At 39.4% G+C, this 17,796-nt stretch overlaps 1 protein-coding gene across 2 annotated transcripts in view; it reads left to right on the forward strand.

The window, feature by feature from the left end:
* hbs1l (HBS1-like translational GTPase) overlaps positions 1-17,796 on the forward strand; it is a 170,121-nt gene that overhangs the window by 114,979 nt on the left and 37,346 nt on the right. For both annotated transcript variants that reach the window (XR_011883932.1, XM_072249563.1), the window contains exons 6-10: positions 1,618-1,862; positions 3,823-3,988; positions 13,219-13,336; positions 16,005-16,151; positions 16,272-16,346. Coding sequence is in view for 1 of the 2 variants with exons in the window: in XM_072249563.1 (XP_072105664.1) it covers positions 1,618-1,862; positions 3,823-3,988; positions 13,219-13,336; positions 16,005-16,151; positions 16,272-16,346 (751 nt within the window). In the remaining variant the exon portion in view is untranslated. The remainder of the gene's footprint in view (positions 1-1,617; positions 1,863-3,822; positions 3,989-13,218; positions 13,337-16,004; positions 16,152-16,271; positions 16,347-17,796) is intronic.

Here is a 17,796-nt window from a genome sequence, read left to right on the forward strand (position 1 = left end):
TTGCAGCCAACTATTAAAAGGCCATATCCATAAAACAGGCAATACACTTCCAGTTGCAAGAAAATGTTAACATATTCGGTACTCATAGAATGATGAGGCAAAGGTGTTAGGAGAATGCTCGGTGTTGAAAGGACTTGGATGTGTGGATGAATAAGAATATATCCAGGTGTATGTCCTTTATGCTTGTGGCATTGGAGAAGGAGCTTTTCAGACATGTCTCTTAAGTCTGAATGCCTGTACTTTGGGTCGCATTGCCCTGCTCCCAATGGGAAGGGTGGTGATTTTTTCCCTTCCCTGTGAATGGAGCTTCAGTGACCTACAGCAGTAAACTGTGAGAGTGATCATAACCCTGACCTCCATAGCAGTCTAGGTACTCAAAAAGAAATCATATTTGGTGTCAAAGATTTTATTGAAGTTGAAGAACCTAATGAGTTTTAGAACTTTAAATCGCACAGTTTTGGGGAAGTAGTTAATACCATTTGGATTCAGTGAGTAATTAAAAGCCGCCATTTAGAAAAAAAGACTTTTTGTGGACAGATTTTGACTTTTGCACTAATGTTGACATTGTTTGAAGGAGTTTTAGGCTGGAGAAAAGTTAACAAGAATGAAGAAAAATCCTGCTTATTTGGTGCACTAAATCAAGAGCGAAAAGCTCTCTTATATAGCTTTCATCAACTCTGAACATCTCAAAGAATTTTAAAGACAATGAAGCACTTTTAGTGTTTGTATTTAATGTGATGTAGGCTATGCACAATCAATTTGATCTAATTTTGATGTGAGATTTTCAGACAACAGGACAAAATTCATTTTGTATGTTGCTAGTTTTTATAAACAGCAATTTGCTGATAACCATGTAATTTATTTTTCAATATTACTTCCTGAAATTCTGCTTGATCATAGGGAAACTTAACCCACCTTTGAAACCGTGCCACAGAATACAGTATTTGCTGTTACTTTTGGATAGACAGCATTTATTTATTGTCTTGTCCAAAAGATGGCATCCTTGACAGCAGGTGCCATTCTCTCAGTGGTGCACTGAAATATCAATATAGATTTTATGCTTTGTTTAATTTTTTTTCTGAAGGGATAGCATGTTTGTGTCTTTAATCTCCAATTTTCTTCCTTTACTTTTGATATTGGTGTGGCAATTTCACATGCAGTCAAAATCTCTGGATGTAATGCAGAGGACAAAAGAAAGCAATAAGCTGTGGGGTTCTACCTACGTCCAGTATGAGGATCTTAAATAACTTCTTCCCAACTTCTCCCCTTCCCCATCTCAATTTCGCAGCACTACACACTAGAATTAATTTAATAGTTTTTGCAAGATTACAGGTTTTCATTGTTTTGTGCAATGACATCTTTTGGTTAGCCATTGACTAAAAGACTCTTAATGTTACCAGTATTTTGCAGTTTTTATCTAATACCCAATCAAACTTTCAATTAGAATCATGGAAATATTACAGATTGTAATTAATGAAAGTTTTGTTTACCACCATGGAATAAGTTAGATTGTGGTTTTACAGTATTCCATGTGCTTTGTGGATTGTATGCTTTCTGAGATTAGGAATATGAATATACCTAGATGTCTGTTTTAATTGTTTCCTTCATTGGTTACAGAGCAAACGCTGATGAGAATGACCACCTCCGAAAGGGTGCAGTGCAAAATGAAGTTTTTCCATCTGTCCTGCTGGAGACTTCTCCAAAGACAAATGCTGTAGGTACTGTTTCCCCTTTAAATGAAGAAACAACAGTTGTTCAGACACCAAGCAAAGTCTCTACCAAAACAAGACAGCAACTTGATGTGAAAGTTGAACTTGAAAAAAGGCAAGGAGGAAAACAGCTTCTGAATCTGGTTGTTATTGGTAAGAAATAATTGATGTTGTGGTTAAGCATGTACATTCACTGTTCGTGTCTATATTACAAGCTAGACTATACCTTTATACAGTCAGTACTTTATAAATTAAATGGACCTTTACAGTATTTAGCTTAGGACAGGCTGGAGCCTCTTATTCTTAGAGTCAAAAACAAATTAGAATATCTAAAGTTATAATTTGGTTTATTAAACCTGCACTGCCTCTTTGCAGAGTAATCCAGTCTCTCTTGTTCTGCTGCTCTTTCCTCATAATTATGCACGTTATATTCCATCTGTCAAAATTAAACACTTCAGACTTCTTGTATTAATTTTCTTCTGCCACTTGTTTATTAGCCAGTCCATGTCCAAAATATTTTTATCACTGCTAGGATACTGTTAAAGCATTAATCTATTAACAACAAATGCATTTATTAAAATTGACAGTAATACACAAGTGTACTGTAATTTAGAGAGTATTCCCAACTGAATGCAAATTGAGTAAACAAATACAGTACTTGGCTACATCATTAGGAATTGAACTTGATATCTCATTGTGGCTCTCCACATACCTCGTCGATCAATGAGATGAAAATACCTGGTGAACCTGAATTTTAAATCTCTTTCATATCTTCAAGGCAGTGGAAGCCAAAATAAAATTTATGTCAACAAACACAGCTGTCATTCAGACAGTCATTGAGACGGATAACTTCAGTAAACCAAGTTGACAAGCTTTCAAACAGCTAGGTTGAACATACTGTGTAGCTGTTAATCAGGAAGCATCTTGACTCCAATTGACACTATTGCAATTAGCCATTATTAACAAGTGAAACTTCTGTGAGTCATGTCTGCTTATAGATGCATTGCCTCTGGATCTTGATTCCACAATTTCAAGATTTAATATTGTTTAATGTAGTTCCCGAAATAATTATTACTCCGGATCCAATACAGCACAAAAAAAAATTACAAAATAAAAAACTCAATAATAAAAAGAAACACATTAAATACAAATTTGTCACAACTGTAAGGTGTTCATTCCAGGTCCTCCTATTTCTCCTTTATTTATTGACAGTGAAAAGTAAACAGCAATAGTTACTTCTAAAAAAAAGAATGTTAGAATTTTCAAATAAATACATTACCATGGAAAAATCATTAAAAATGAGATTTTCTGCAGCTGAAATGTTCATTATATATATTGTTTTGTCATTTTTACAGATATTTGTAGAAAGTTGCATTTGTTATTACTTAAATAGTAGTAATGGAAACTCTGATTCAAATGAAACTTATGGTTTCAGGTACTATTTTTGTATCTCTTCCTTTCACATATTACATTTAAGAAAAATATCCCTGTGTACAACACATCACATTGTTTGTAGTGGTTGTGTTTCTAGTAATTATATATTGCTCACTCATTTTATCTTTTATTGAAGCAGAGATTTGCATTTACTAATTTTGAAGGGAACTTCAAGGATAATCTTTTAATGCAATCAAATTTGATACTGAACTGATTTGTTTAGCCCAGTCTACTCAACAGTAGGATAGATAGGATTCTGTAGAACTCAGTTCTTCATATTTTACTGAGAGAAATGAAGCCAAGCTAGTCTTCTACAGAAATCAGTAAGTCAGCAATCTCTATCTCTGAAATACTGTACAGAGCAAAATTAAGAATTATGTTCCAAGTGGTGTAGACAATAAAAAGTATGCTTGATCCCAGATTTATGATACATTAACAGGTCTAAGCTGGTATGAATGAGGACATAACAATTGGTACATGACTAGATTAGGAGGTCAAAAATGGATGCCCTTTCATGGATGAATATTACCTCCCAAATTTGACACCTACAAGTTGCTACCTCTTTCATTTTCATTTAGCTGACAAAATGTGAATACAGTAAGTTACTTTCAGTAGTATTAAACATTTAATTTATTGAAAAAATGTATCTATTAATTCAATTGTAATTGTTTTATGACAGGCCATGTAGATGCTGGTAAAAGTACTTTAATGGGCCATGTACTCTTTCTTCTGGGCAATGTAAACAAACGTGTCATGCACAAATACGAACAAGAATCAAAAAAAGCAGGAAAAGCCTCATTTGCCTTTGCTTGGGTTCTGGACGAAACAGGTGAAGAAAGGGAAAGGTAAATAATTTTTCACATATGTATGTATCTATGGGTGTGAAAATCTGTATTCCGTTTGCAAACTGCTGTCTGTAACTATGCCAACCATTGTGCACATAGCGGAAAAGCTAAGCATCATAGAGTCATAAAGCACTCCAACACTGAAACAGGGCCTTCAGTCTGACTTAGTGCATCCCACTGCAAGTTTTGATAGCCTTCCTCTCTGTCCACTATGCCCCCAGTCTTGGTATCATCCACAAATTTGTTGAACCAGTTCACCACATTATCATCTAAAACAGTAATATAGATGACAAACAACAATGGACCCAGGGCCAATCTGTCTTTAATTTAACAGAGCGGACATTAACGTTGTCCTTCCAATGATCCGCCATCTCCAACGGGATCCCACCACCAAGCACATCTTTCCCTCCCCCCTACTTTCTGCTTTCCCAAGGGAGAGAATTTGTAGAGTGCCTATGAGATGGCATTTTAGAGCAGGTAATGTTTGAACCCACAAGGGTTAAGGCGTTCTGGATTGAGTGTTATGTAATGACCCAGACTTAGTTAGAGAACTTAAAGCTAAAGGAACTCTTAGGAGACAGTGATCACAATATGATAGGGTTCACCGTGCAGTGTGAGTGGAAGTCAGCTGTAGCAGTATTACAGTAGAGTAAAGGGAATTACAGAGGAGCTGGACAAATTAATTGGAAGGGGACACTATCCAGGAAGATGGCAGAACAGCAATGGCTGTAGTTTATGGGGACTATTCAGAAGGCGTAGGTTATAAACACCCTAAGGTATGGCCTATACAAAAGTGACGGGTTGCACCTGAACCCGTTAGGGACCAATATGCTTGTGGGCAGGTTTGTTAGAGCTGTTGGGGAAGGTTTAAACTAATTTGGCAGGGGCGTGGGTATCAGAGTGAAGGGACTCAGGGTAGGATGGATGGGAAATAAGCAAAAGTCAGGCTGTCAGGAAGGGCAAGCAGATGATAGGACATAACTGCAGCCAGCACTATGAGTATCAATAGACAATAGGTGCAGGAGTAGGCCATTCGGCCCTTCGAGCCAGCACCGCCATTCACTGTGATCATGGCTGATCATCCACAATCAGTACCCTGGTCCTGCCTTCTCCCCATATCCCTTGACTCCACTATCTTTAAAAGCTCTATCTAACTCTTTCTTGAAAGAATCCAGAGAATTGGCCTCCACTGCCTTCTGAGACAGAGCATTCCACAGATCCACAACCCTCTGTGTGAACAAGTTTTTGCTCAGCTCCGTTCTAAATGGTCTACCCCTTATTCTTAAACTGTGGCCTCTGGTTCTGGACTCCCCAACATTGGGAACATGTTTCCTGCCTCTAGCGTGTCCAATCCCTTAATAATCTTATATGTTTCAATCAGATCCCCTCTCATCCTTCTAAATTCCAGTGTATACAAGCCCAGTCGGTCCAATCTTTCAACATTTGACATTCCCGCCATCCCTAGAATTAACCCAGTGAACCTGCGCTGTGCTCCCTCCATAGCAAGAATGTCCTTCCGCAAATTTGGAGACCAAAACTGCACACAGTACTCCAGGTGGGGTCTCACCAGGGCCTTGTATAGCTGCAGAAGGACCTCTTTGCTCCTATACTCAACTCCCCTTGTTATGAAGGCCAACATGCCATTAGCTTTCTTCAATGCCTGCTGTACCTGTGTGCTTACTTTCAGTGACTGATGAACAAGGATACCCAGATCTCATTGTACTTCCCCTTTTCCTAACTTGACACCATTCAGATAGTAATCTGCCTTCCTGTTATTGCCACCAAAGTGGATAACCTCACATTTATCCACATTAAACTGCATCTGCCTGCTTACCCAGCCTGTCCAAGTATCAGTGCATGAGGGATACAGAATCAAAAAGCGTAGCAAATACAGTACTCAAAATGTAATATCTCAATGCATGGAGTATAAGAAATAAGGTAGATGATCATGTTGCACTATTACAGATTGTAAAGTATGATGTTGTGGCCATCACTGAATCATGGCTGAAGGATGCTTGTAATTGGGAGCTGAATGTCCAACATTACGACTTGTATCGGAGGGATAGGAAGGTAGGCAGAGGGGGCAGCGTGGCTCTACTGGTCAAAAAAAATGGCATCTAATCAATAGAAAGATGTGACATAGGATCAGATGATGTTGAATCCTTGTGGGATTGAGTTAAGAAACTGCAAGGAATAAAAGGACCTTGATGGCAGTTTATATACAGGCCTCCCTGCAGTAGCTGGGATGTGGACCACAGATTAGAATGGGAAATAGAAAAGGCATGTCCAAAGGGCATTGTTATGATAGTCACGGGAGGTTTTAGCATGCAGGTTGATTGGAAAAATCAGGTTGGTAAAGGATCCTGAGAGAGAGTTTGTTAAATGCTTATGAGAAAGCTTTTTAGAGCAGTTTGTTGTTGAGCCTACTAGGGGATCAGTTGGGTGTTATGTAATGAACCAGAGGCAATTGGGGACCTTTAAGGTAAAAGAACCCTTAGGAGGCAGTGATCACAATACGATTGAGTTCAACTTGAAATTTGATAGGGAAAAAGTAAAGTCTGACGTAGCAGTATTTCAGTCGATTAAAGGAAATTACAGTGGTAAGGGAGAGGTGTTGGCCAAAGTAAACTGGAAGGAGATACTGGCAGGGATGATAGAGTAGCAGTGGCGTGGGTTTCTGGGAAAAAATGAGGAAATTGCAGGGTAGATGTATTCCAAAAACAAAAATACTCAAATGGCAAAACATTACAACTGTGGCTAACAAGGGAAGTCAAAGCTAGTGTGAAAGTAAGAGAGGGCATACAACAAAGCAAAAATTAGCAGGAAGATAGAGATTGGGAAGCTTTTAAAACCCTACTGAGAGCAACTAAAAGAATCATTAGGAGGGAAAAGGTGAAATACAAAAGCAACCTAACAAACAATATCAGAGTAGATAGTAAAAGCTTTATCACATATGTAAAATAAAAGAGAGATGAGAGTGGATATAGGACCACTAGAAAATTAGGCTGGAGAAATAATAATGGGGGACAAGGAGATGGCAGATGAACTAAATGAGTATTTTGCATCACTCTTCATTGTAGAAGACACTAGCAGTGTGCCAGATGTTGAAGGGTGCGAGGGAAGAGAAGTGAGTGCAGTTACTATTATAAGGGCGAAGGTGCTCAAAAAGCTGAAGGCTCTAAGGGTACATAAGTCACCCAGACCAGATGAACTGTGTACTAGGGTTCTGAAAGAGGTAATGGTAGAGATTGTGGAGGCATTAGTAATGATCTTGCCGAAAAATCATTGGACTCTGGCATGGTACCAGGGGACTGGAAAATTGCAAATGTCATTTCACTCCTTAAGAATAGAGGAAGGCAGCAGAAAGGAAATTATAGACCAGTTAGCCTGACCTCAGATGTTGGAGTCAGTTGTTAAGGATGAGTTTATAGAGTATTTGGTGACATAGGACAAGATGGGACAAAGTCAGCATGGTTTCCTTAAGGAAAAATTTTGCCTGATGAACCTGTTGGAATTCTTTGAGGAGATTACAAGTAGGATCGATAAAGGGGGATACAGTGGATGTTGTATATTTGGACTTTCAGGAGGCCTTTGACAAGATGCCACATATGAGGCTACTTACCAGATTTAGAGCCCATGGTATGACAAGGAAGTTACAGGCATGGTTAGAGCATTGGCTGATTGTAGGAGGCAGCAAGTGGAAATAAAAAGATCCTTCTCTGGTTGGCTGCCAGTGACTAGTGGTGTTCCGCAGGGGTCGGTGTTGGGACCACTTCTTTTTATGCTCTATATCAATGATATAGATGATGAAATAGATGGCTTTGTTGCCAAGATTGCAGATGATATGAAGATTGGGTGAAGGGCAGGTAGTGTTGAGGAAGCAGGCTGCAGAAGAACTTGGATGGACTAGGAGAATGGGAAGGAAAGTGGCAAATGAAATGCAATGTTGGAAAATGCATGGCCATGCAGTTTGATAGGAGAAATCAATGTGCAGAGTATTTTCTAAATGGGAAGAAAATCCAAAAATCTATGATGCAAAGGGACATTGGAGTCCTTGTGCAGAACACCTTAAAGATAAGTTGCAGGTTGAGTGGTTGGTGAGGAAGGCAAATGCAATGTTAGCATTCATTTCAAGAGGTCTGGAATAGAAGAACAGGATGTGATGCAGAGGCTTTATAAGGCACTGATGAGGCCTTACTTTGAGTATTGTGAATAGTTTGGGGCTCCTCATCTAAGAAAAGTTGTGCTGGCATTGGAGAGGCTTCAGAGGAGGTTCTCAAAGATTTTTCCGGGAATGAAAGGGTTATCATACGAGGAACATCTGATGGCTTTGGGTCTGTACTCACTGGAATTGTGAAGCATAAGGCAGAGATCACATTGACAGAGCTTAGATAGAGTAGATGTGGAAAGTTCAAAAAACTCGGTAATGAAAGAGATCTAGAAGATTCTAAGGCCAGCATGAAAGAGCTTAAGAATGAAATTACGAGAGCCAGAAGGGACCATGAGAAGGCCTTGCAGGACAGGATTAAGGAAAACCCCAAGGCATTCTACAAGTATGTGAAGAGCAAGAGGATAAGACATGAGAGAATAAGACCAATTAAGTGTGACAGTGGAAAAGTGTGTATAGAACCGGAGGAGATAGCAGAGGTACTTAATGAATACTTTGCTTCAGTATTCATTACGGGAAAGGATCTTGGTGATTGTAGGGATGACTTACAGCGGACTGGAAAGCTTGAGCATGTAGATATTAAGGAAGAGGATGTGCTGGAGCTTTTAGAAAGCATCAAGTTGGATAAGTCACCGGGACTGGACGGGATGTACTGCAGGCTACTGTGGGAAGTGAGGAAGGAGATTGCTGAGCCTCTGGCGATGATCTTTGCATCATCAATGAGGATGGGAGAGGTTCTGGAGGATTGGAGGGTTGCGGGTGTTGTTCCATTATTCAAGAAAGGGAGTAGGGATAGGCCAGGAAATTAGAGAGCAGTGAGTCTTACTTCAGTGGTTGGTAAGTTGTTGGAGAAGATCCTGAGAGACAGAATTTGTGAACATCTGGAGAGGCATAATATGATTAGGAATAGTCAGCATGGCTTTGTCAAAGGCAGGTCGTGCCTTACAAGCCTGATTTAATCTTTTGAGGATGTTTCTAAACACATTGATGAAGGTAGGGCCATGGATGTAGTGTATATGGATTTCAGCAAGGCATTTAATAAGGTACCCCATGCAAGGCTTATTGAGAAAGTTAGGAGGCATGGGATCCAAGGGGACATTGCTTTGTGGATCCAGAACTGGCTTGCCCACAGAAGGCAAAGAGTAGTTGTAGATGAGTCATATTCTGCATGGAGGTTGGTGACCAGTGGTGTGCCTCAGAGATCTGTTCTGGGACCCTTACTCTTCGTGATTTTTATAAATGACCTGGATGAGAAAGTGGAAGGATGGGTTAGTAAATTTGCTGATGACACAAAGGTTAGGGGTGTTGTGGATAGTGTAGAGGGCTGTCAGAGGTTACAGCGGGACATTGATAGGATGCAAAACTGGGCTGAGAAGTGACAGATGGAATTCAGCCCAGATAAGTGTGAGGTGGTTCATATTGGTAGGTCAAATATGATGGCAGAACATAGCATTAATGGTAAGACTCTTGGCAGTGTGGGCGATCAGAGGGATCTTGGAGTCCGAATCCATAGGACACTCAAAGCAGCTGTGCAGGTTGACTCTGTGGTTAAGAAGGCATACAGTCCATTGGCCTTCATCAACTGTGGGATTGAGTTTAGAAGCAGAGAGGTAATGTCACAGCTATATGGGACTCTGGGCAGACCCCACTTGGAGTACTGTGCTCAGTTCTGGTTGCCTCACTACAAGAAGGACATGGAAATCATAGAAAGGGTGCAGAGGAGATTTACAAGGATACTGCCTGGATTGGGGAGCATTCCTTATGAAAACAGGTTGAGTGAACTTGGCCTTTTCTCCTGGGAATGACGGAGGATGAGAGGTGGACTTGATAGAGGTGTGCAAGATAATGAGAGGCATTGATCGTGTGGATAGTCAGAGGCTTTTTCCCAGAGCTGAAATGGTTAGCGTGAGAGGGCATAGTTTTAAGGTGCTTGGAAGTAGGTATAGAGGAGAGGTCAGGTAACGTTTTTTATGCAGAGAGTGGTGAGCGCGTGGAATGGGTTGCCGGCACCAGTGGTAGAGGTGGAAATGATTGGTCTTTTAAGAGACTCCTGGATAGGTATGTGTGTGGGCACATGGCCAAGTGGTTAAGGCATTGGACCAGCGACCTGAAGATCGTGAGTTCGAGCCCCAGCTGAGGGAACATGGCAAGGCACTTAATCACACATTGCTCTGCGACGATGCTGGTGCCAAGCTGTATGGGTCCTAATGCTCTTCCCTTGGACAACATTGGTGTCGTGGAGAGGGGAGACTTGCAGTATGGGCAGCTGCTTGTCTTCCATACAACCTTGCCCAGGCCTGCGCCCTGGAGAGTGAAGACTTTCCAGGCGCAGATCCATGGTCTCGCAAGGCTAACGGATGCCTTTACTGTTTACTGGATAGGTACATGGAGCTTAGAAAAATAGAGTGCTATGGGTAAGGCTAGGTAGTTCTCAGGTAAGGACATGTTCAGCACCGCTTTGTGGGCCGAAGAGCCTGTATTGTGCTGTAGGTTTCTATGTTTTCCTGTTTCTATATCTACAAATAATTAAGATTGTGCGAGAATGGAGTTCCTTCCCCTGTAGACATTTGTGCCATAACACTAGATAAAACTGGTATTTTTAAATGATGCATTATTGAGCCTTTCAAGATTGTTTAAAAATGGACTTTTCCGATGCTTTTTAAAAAATCTTTTTTATTGAGTTTCAAATTGTTAAACATAACAATGTTAATGATACAACGAGATTGGAATTACATCAATAACGATTAACGTATACAGACACAGACTCTGAGTAACATATTTAATTTAAACCTCCCAATCTCTTAATAACTGAACGTGAAAAAGATTCAAAAAAAAGTTCTAATCCCCTACACTAAAAAAAGCAAAATCAAACAAAACAGAAACTGGGCTGCAATATTTCATCGGTTAAAATCATTATTTGTCATTAACTCCGCTCTATACACAACAAAAAGTTATTAACAAGGATCCGGAAAAGGTCAACTTACATCATATGAAAATGTTGACTAAATGGCAGCCAAGTTTCCTCAAATTTAACCAAAGGATCAGTGGTACCACTCCTAATTTTTTCCAAATTTAAGCATGTTATAGTTTAGGAAAACCATTGAAATGTAGGGGGATTAGAATCTTTCCATTTAAGTAAAATGGATCTTCTGGCTATTGATGTAACAAATGCAATCAAACAACAAGCTGAAGGGGATAAATGAATAAAGTCTATCATTGGTCATCCAAAAATTGCAGTAATAGGATGAGGTTGTAAATCAATACGTAAAACTACTGAAATAATATCAAAAATGTCTTTCCAATATTTTTCAAAAAGAGGGCAAGACCAGAACATATGCATCAAGGAAGCCACCTCAGAATTACATCTGTCACAGACAGGATTTATATGACCATAAAAATGAGCTAACTTATCCTTAAATATCTGGGCCCTATGAACCACCTTAAGTTGTATCAAAGCGTGTCTGGCACACATTGAAGAAGTGTGAACTAGTTGGAGAATTTTCTCTATGGGTAAAGATACCTGAAGTTCTCTTTCCCATTCATTCTTAATTTTATCAGACATACCTAAACGTATTTTCGTAATTAAATCATAAACAATTGCTATTAAACTCTTCTGGTAGGGGTTTAAACCTAAAAGAAATTCAGTAATTTCAATTTGATATCAGAAAAGTAGGTAAAATAACCTTCAAAAAGTTTCTAATCTGTAAATATCTGAAAAAAAATGTGATCTAGGCAAATTATATTTATTGGTCAACTGTTCAAAGGACATGAGACAATTATCCAGAAATACGTTTGTAAATCACGAAAACATATTATTCCCTTTGTTTTCCATAAAAGAAAAGTTTGACCAGTCTGGATGGTTGGAAGAAAAAAATTGGATATAATAGGACTTGATAGGATAAATTTATTCAATCCAAAAAATTTATGAAATTGAAACCATATTTGTATTGTATGTTTAATTATTGGATTAATCGTTTGTTTATTCACTTTAGTAAGTGCAAAGGGAAGCGAAGCCCCTAAAATAGAAGCCAATGAGAACCCCTGTACAGACTCACACTCGTGGTTCACCCATCATGGACATTGAATTTCATCCAAATCTTGCGTCCAGAACGTTAGGTATCGAATATTAATTGCTCAATAATAGAATCTAAAGCTCAGCAATGCCAAACCGCCATCCTTTTTTGATTTCTGTAAATATTTCTTACTTAATCTAGGATTTTTATTCTGCCATATTTATGAAGAAATTTTAGAATAATATCAAAAAAGGATTTAGAGATGAAGATTGGTACCACCTGAAATAGATACAGAAATTTAGGTAAAATAATCATCTTAATAGCATTGATTTGACCAATCAATGATAGGGACAATGGGGACCATTTAATAAGTAGTTGCTTAACAAGCTCAATTAAGGGTAAAAAGTTAACTTTAAATAGATCCTTATGCTTAGTAATTTTAACACCCAAATAAGTAAAATAATCAGTAACCAGTCTAAATGGTGATTATCTATAGATTGGAACTTGCATATTTAATAAAAAAAGCTCACTCTTATTAAGATTCAATTTATAACCAGGAAAACTACTGAACTGAATAAGTAATAATATTACTGCAGGAATGGATTTCTCTGGATTAGGGATATATAGTAACAGGTCATCTGCATATAATGATACCTTATGCGTCTCATTCCCACGAATAATGCCAAATATATTGGGTGAATCACGAAGAGCGATTGCCAAGGGTTCCAAGGCAATATCATATAGTAAAGGGCTTAAAGGACGGCCCTATCTAGTGCCTCTAAAAAGCCTAAAAAAGGGGGATCTCTGATTATTAATAAGTACAGAAGCCAAAGGTATATGATATATCATTTTAATCCAAGATATGAATTTTGGGCTAAAATTAAATTTCTCAAGTATTTTAAATAAATATTCCCATTCAACTCTATCAAACGCTTTCTCGGTGTCAAGTGAGATAACACATTCTGGTGTTTTAGATGAAGAAGTATACTTAATGTTCAACCTCCTAACATTCAAATACGAATAACAATTTTTATTTCTGATGCTTTTAGAGGTGTAACAATGGATGTAGGAGTGACAAAGTTTGAAACTAAGACAAAAGTGATCACATTAATGGATGCACCAGGTCACAAAGATTTCATTCCAAATATGATTACAGGTGCTGCACAGGTAAGCAAAAATATCTTTGTGGTTACAGTTCTGGCAGCTACCATTCTTTGAATTCATATTTAAACTTAAGCAGATTTTTGAAAAGTTGAAATGAGGTCAATAATTCAAAACATCAGCCTGATTTTTTATAAGCAATATTTGAAATATGAGAATTTTATAAGATGTTTGATTCTAGCTACAACTTGAATGGAGTTTATTCCATTTTTCATCTAATAATTTCCCATGCTAAGGTTTTGTTTGTCAAATTTAATTCAACAAGTTTTTGTCTTGTGCTGCAAGGCAGTGTTTGGATCTTTGATGAAAAGTGAACATGTTTTCTCCTAAAATCACCCATCTCATTTCTTCTCTTTCTTTGATACTCAGATTGATACAGTATAATTATATTTCAGTTTAGTTTTAGCTGTATTTGTGCTTTTCACAGCTTTAATTACCGACTCCAATTTCTGTTGTTTCCTCAAGCTGTGCCTGAAATACTGCCAGTATTCATCTGAGGTGTACTCTTCACATTAAATTTGTTAAGCAGTATGTAAGAACTACAAATTTATATACATCACTGAACATATAGTAAATAAACTTCATTTTTGGAATGTCAAGTGCGAGGAGATGCAGATATGATAGTGACATTTAATAGGCATTTAGACAGGTGTGTGAGTGAGCATGTTTGGAATGGAAGATATGCAGATCAATGGGATTAGTTTAATAGCACAGGCATCATGTGCTAAAGACTCTGTTCCTGTGCTGCATTGTTCTATTAAGCAATTTCCTGCTGCCAGCTCTAAATAATTTGAATTTACATTTCTGTTGTATGATTCAATGAAAAGGAATATCTGACGCTAACTGCTTTCATCCCTTATGATGCCAGCTGGTGGTGTAGTGGCATCAGCACCGGACTTCGAGGCAAATGGTCCTGTGTTCAAATCCAGCCGGCTCCTTTGCACACTATCCATCCAGTGGACCAGTGGAAAGTGTTGAGTGTCGAGCTAGCAACTCGACCTCGAAAACAACAAATGCTAAGGAAACAGCAAAAAATGCAGCCTGATGCGCCACAAGGGCGAAAGAAACAATGATCCCTTACAATATTTTTTATTTTGCTTCCATTCCTTTTTCAAAGGCTATCTTATAATGTTATATCAATATGGAAAGCTACAGTTCTGTGAAAACATCTTGGGCACATTTCTATAGTGGGGTACCTGAGCATAGTACTGTATTTGTCAACATGGAGAGTGAGTGTGTAAATCTGGCGGGAGCAAAGGATGTTGGGAATGGTGAGGGTGGATTGGCTGGGAGAGGTGTGGGACTAATTGCAGAGAAGGAGTGCCAGGGACATGGCGTGGCACAATGCAGACACACCCAGCCCTGAGATACCAAGCAAGGTCATTCACTACCAAACAATTGGTTTAATGATCATTACAGAATGTCTCTCTGATGCTTCCTGCTTCCTTCTCCCTCCCTTCCCTTTTTCCCAACCGTGATTCCCCTCTCCCTTCCTCCTTTCCCCAACCGTGATTCCCCTCTCCCTTCCTCCTTTCCCCAACCGTGATTCCCCTCTCCCTTCCTCCTTTCCACTCTGTCGAACTGGTGACCCATATCAGAACCAAGTTTATTATGACTCACATATGTCATAAGCAAATTTTATGACTACAGTACTGTGCAAAATTCTCACTAACAGTCACTGGATTCTGAGGCGATAAACCCACCTTTCTCTGGCTACATACATCTAAGGTGTATACAAGTTTGGTCCTGCCAAATCCATGAGGTCTTCCTCCCAAACCCTGGTATGTGTGAAAGCTGTGCAATTTACTGCCGTGGGCAAGAAATAACAGGTGGTACACTGCATGCAATTAAAAAAAAGTATGTTTATGAATGGTAATTTAAGCAAGCAGTTATTAAATAAAAGAAAGGAAAAAACAAAAAAGCCCCATTATTCTTAAACAGTCAAATGTACACTTGAGTTGAAGCTTATCTTGAACTTGTCAGTCATTTGTGCGCTGGACCCTTGGTCTGTGTGAAAGCACACACCACCTTCTGTACACTGCTCAAAATCCATCTGGAACAAATGGGGCCCCCACGGGTATATTGGTTCTTCCTTCTTGAAGCCATTCATCTGCACAAAGCACCTTGTGCAACAGGAATGGCATCCTCCGCCACCTTTTCTGCTGTCTTCTTCCAACTCCCGCAAACAAAGACCTTCAACCCAGCATTTTCCAGAACCTCTCCCAATTCCACTATCCTGATTGGTTGATAGCACATTCCTTATCTTAACTCAAACCCAAACATGCTAAAAGCAGAACAGACTGCTCTTTCAGAACTGCTAAAATGAAATACCTACAACATAGCAGTAAAAATCTTAACCATTATATTCCTTTGCTCTTCTTAAGACTCACTTCCTTTGTGTAAGATGATACAAGCTGACAATGATACCCTTGGTTTCTTTAGCTAGAGCAACACTAAATCTAAACTGGCCATTATTTTCTATGCCTTTTGTAATAACTAATTAACTGCAAAATTGAAACCATATTTAAAGGCAATAAATCAATGTAACAAAATTAAAAGTCAAGTTGATTTTTAGTAAAATGCTGATATTATGTTATGTTATTAAAACTTGGAAATGAAATTATCTTGTGAATTTTGCAGAGTTTTGAAGTTTCTGTTTGCTTCCTATTTCCAGGCTGATGTTGCAATCCTAGTTGTAGATGCAAGTCGTGGAGAATTTGAGGCTGGATTTGAGGCTGGTGGGCAGACAAGAGAACATGCATTGCTTGTGCGCTCTCTTGGTGTAACACAGTTGGCTGTTGCTGTTAACAAGATGGATCAGGTAAACCTAATGAATCGATGTCTAGCACATTATCTCAGATTGGTTTATACCACAGTTTCCTGTACCTCATGAGAAAATGGTTACATGCCCAACTGTGACAATTTTTGGTTGATTTTGCAGGTGAAATGGCAACCTGAAAGATTTAAAGAGGTTTCTATCAAACTTGGGCACTTCTTGAAGCAAGCAGGTTTCAAAGTAAGCAATGAGATTGCTGTATTCAATTTATCTGTCGTACTACAACTTAGTTTGCTAGATATAGCACTAAACAAGTTGGTAATATATCGCAAAATTTCTCCTGTTTGAATTATGTCTGAAAAGTATTAAAAAATTCAGCATTAAAGTGAAAATGGAAGGATTACACAATTAGAAAAAATCCAATTGTAGTTCAGAAAACATTTTATTTTTTCAAACATAAATGGGTGGGAAGGGAGACTGCTTACTGTATACTGGGAGAGAATCAGTAAAGTAACACACAACATGCTGGAGGAACTCAGCAGGCCAGGCAGCATCAAAGGAAAAGAGTGAACAGTCGATGCTTTGGGCCAAGACCCTTCACCAGAACTGGAGAGGAAGGAGGAAGAAGTCAGAATAAGGAAGTGGGGGGGGAGGGGAGGAAGAAGTACAAGAGGGCAGGTGATAGTGAAACTGGAAGAGGGAGAGGGGTGAAGTAAAGCGCCGGGAAGTTGATTGGTGAAAGAGATAAAGGGCTGGCGAAGGGGAAATCTGATGGGAGAGGACAGAAGACCCTGGAAGAAAGGGAAGGAGGAGGAGCACCAGAAGGAGGTAAGGAGTTCAGGTGAGAGGGGGAAACAAGAATAGGGAATGGTGAAGGAGAACAGGAGGACAATTATTGGAAGTTCAAGAAATCACTTTTCATGTCATCAGGTTGGAGGCTACCCAGATGGAAAGTAAGATGTTACTCCTCCAGCCTGAGTGTGGCCTCATCACGGCAGTAGGGAAGGCCATGGGCTGATATGTAGATAGGGATGGCCACTGGGAAATCCTGCTTTTTGTGACGGATGGGGTAAAGCAGGCTTCCAATCTACCGGATACAGTAGATGACCCAACATACTCGCAGGTGAAGTGTCGCCTCACCTGGAAGGACTGTTTGGGCCCTGACTGTAATGAGGGAGGAGGTGTAGGGGTGGATGTGGCACTTGTTCGACTTGCCAGGATAAGTACCAGGAGGGAGGTCAGTGGAGAGGGATGAATAGAGAAGGGAGTTACATAGAGACCCGTTCTGTGGAAATCAGAAAGAGAGGGGAGGGACAGATGTACTTGGTGGTGGGATCCTGTTGGAAGATGGCAGAAGCTGCAGAGAATTATGTACTGGACGCAGAGGCTAGTGGGATGGTGGCTGAGGACCAGTAGGAAAAAAATTTGGGTTGCCCTGATTGTACCAGTCTCCCTGTTAATGCACCCATCTGTGATAGAATTCATCACAGTGACCAGTACACCATTCTTGTATAGTCTCAAGTTTGATCGCAAAGAGAAGCTACAATCTTTAATTTGTAACAAATACCTACTCTTCGTGAATTTTATGTGACCAGGATGATGAAGTGGAGGGATAGGCTCGTAAGTTTGCTGATGACACAAAGGTTGGTGTTGTGGATAGTGTGGCGGGCTGTTAGATGTTACAGCAGGA

The sequence above is a fragment of the Mobula birostris genome, chromosome 2 (assembly GCF_030028105.1).
Source record: "Mobula birostris isolate sMobBir1 chromosome 2, sMobBir1.hap1, whole genome shotgun sequence".
Lineage (NCBI taxonomy): Eukaryota > Metazoa > Chordata > Chondrichthyes > Myliobatiformes > Myliobatidae > Mobula > Mobula birostris.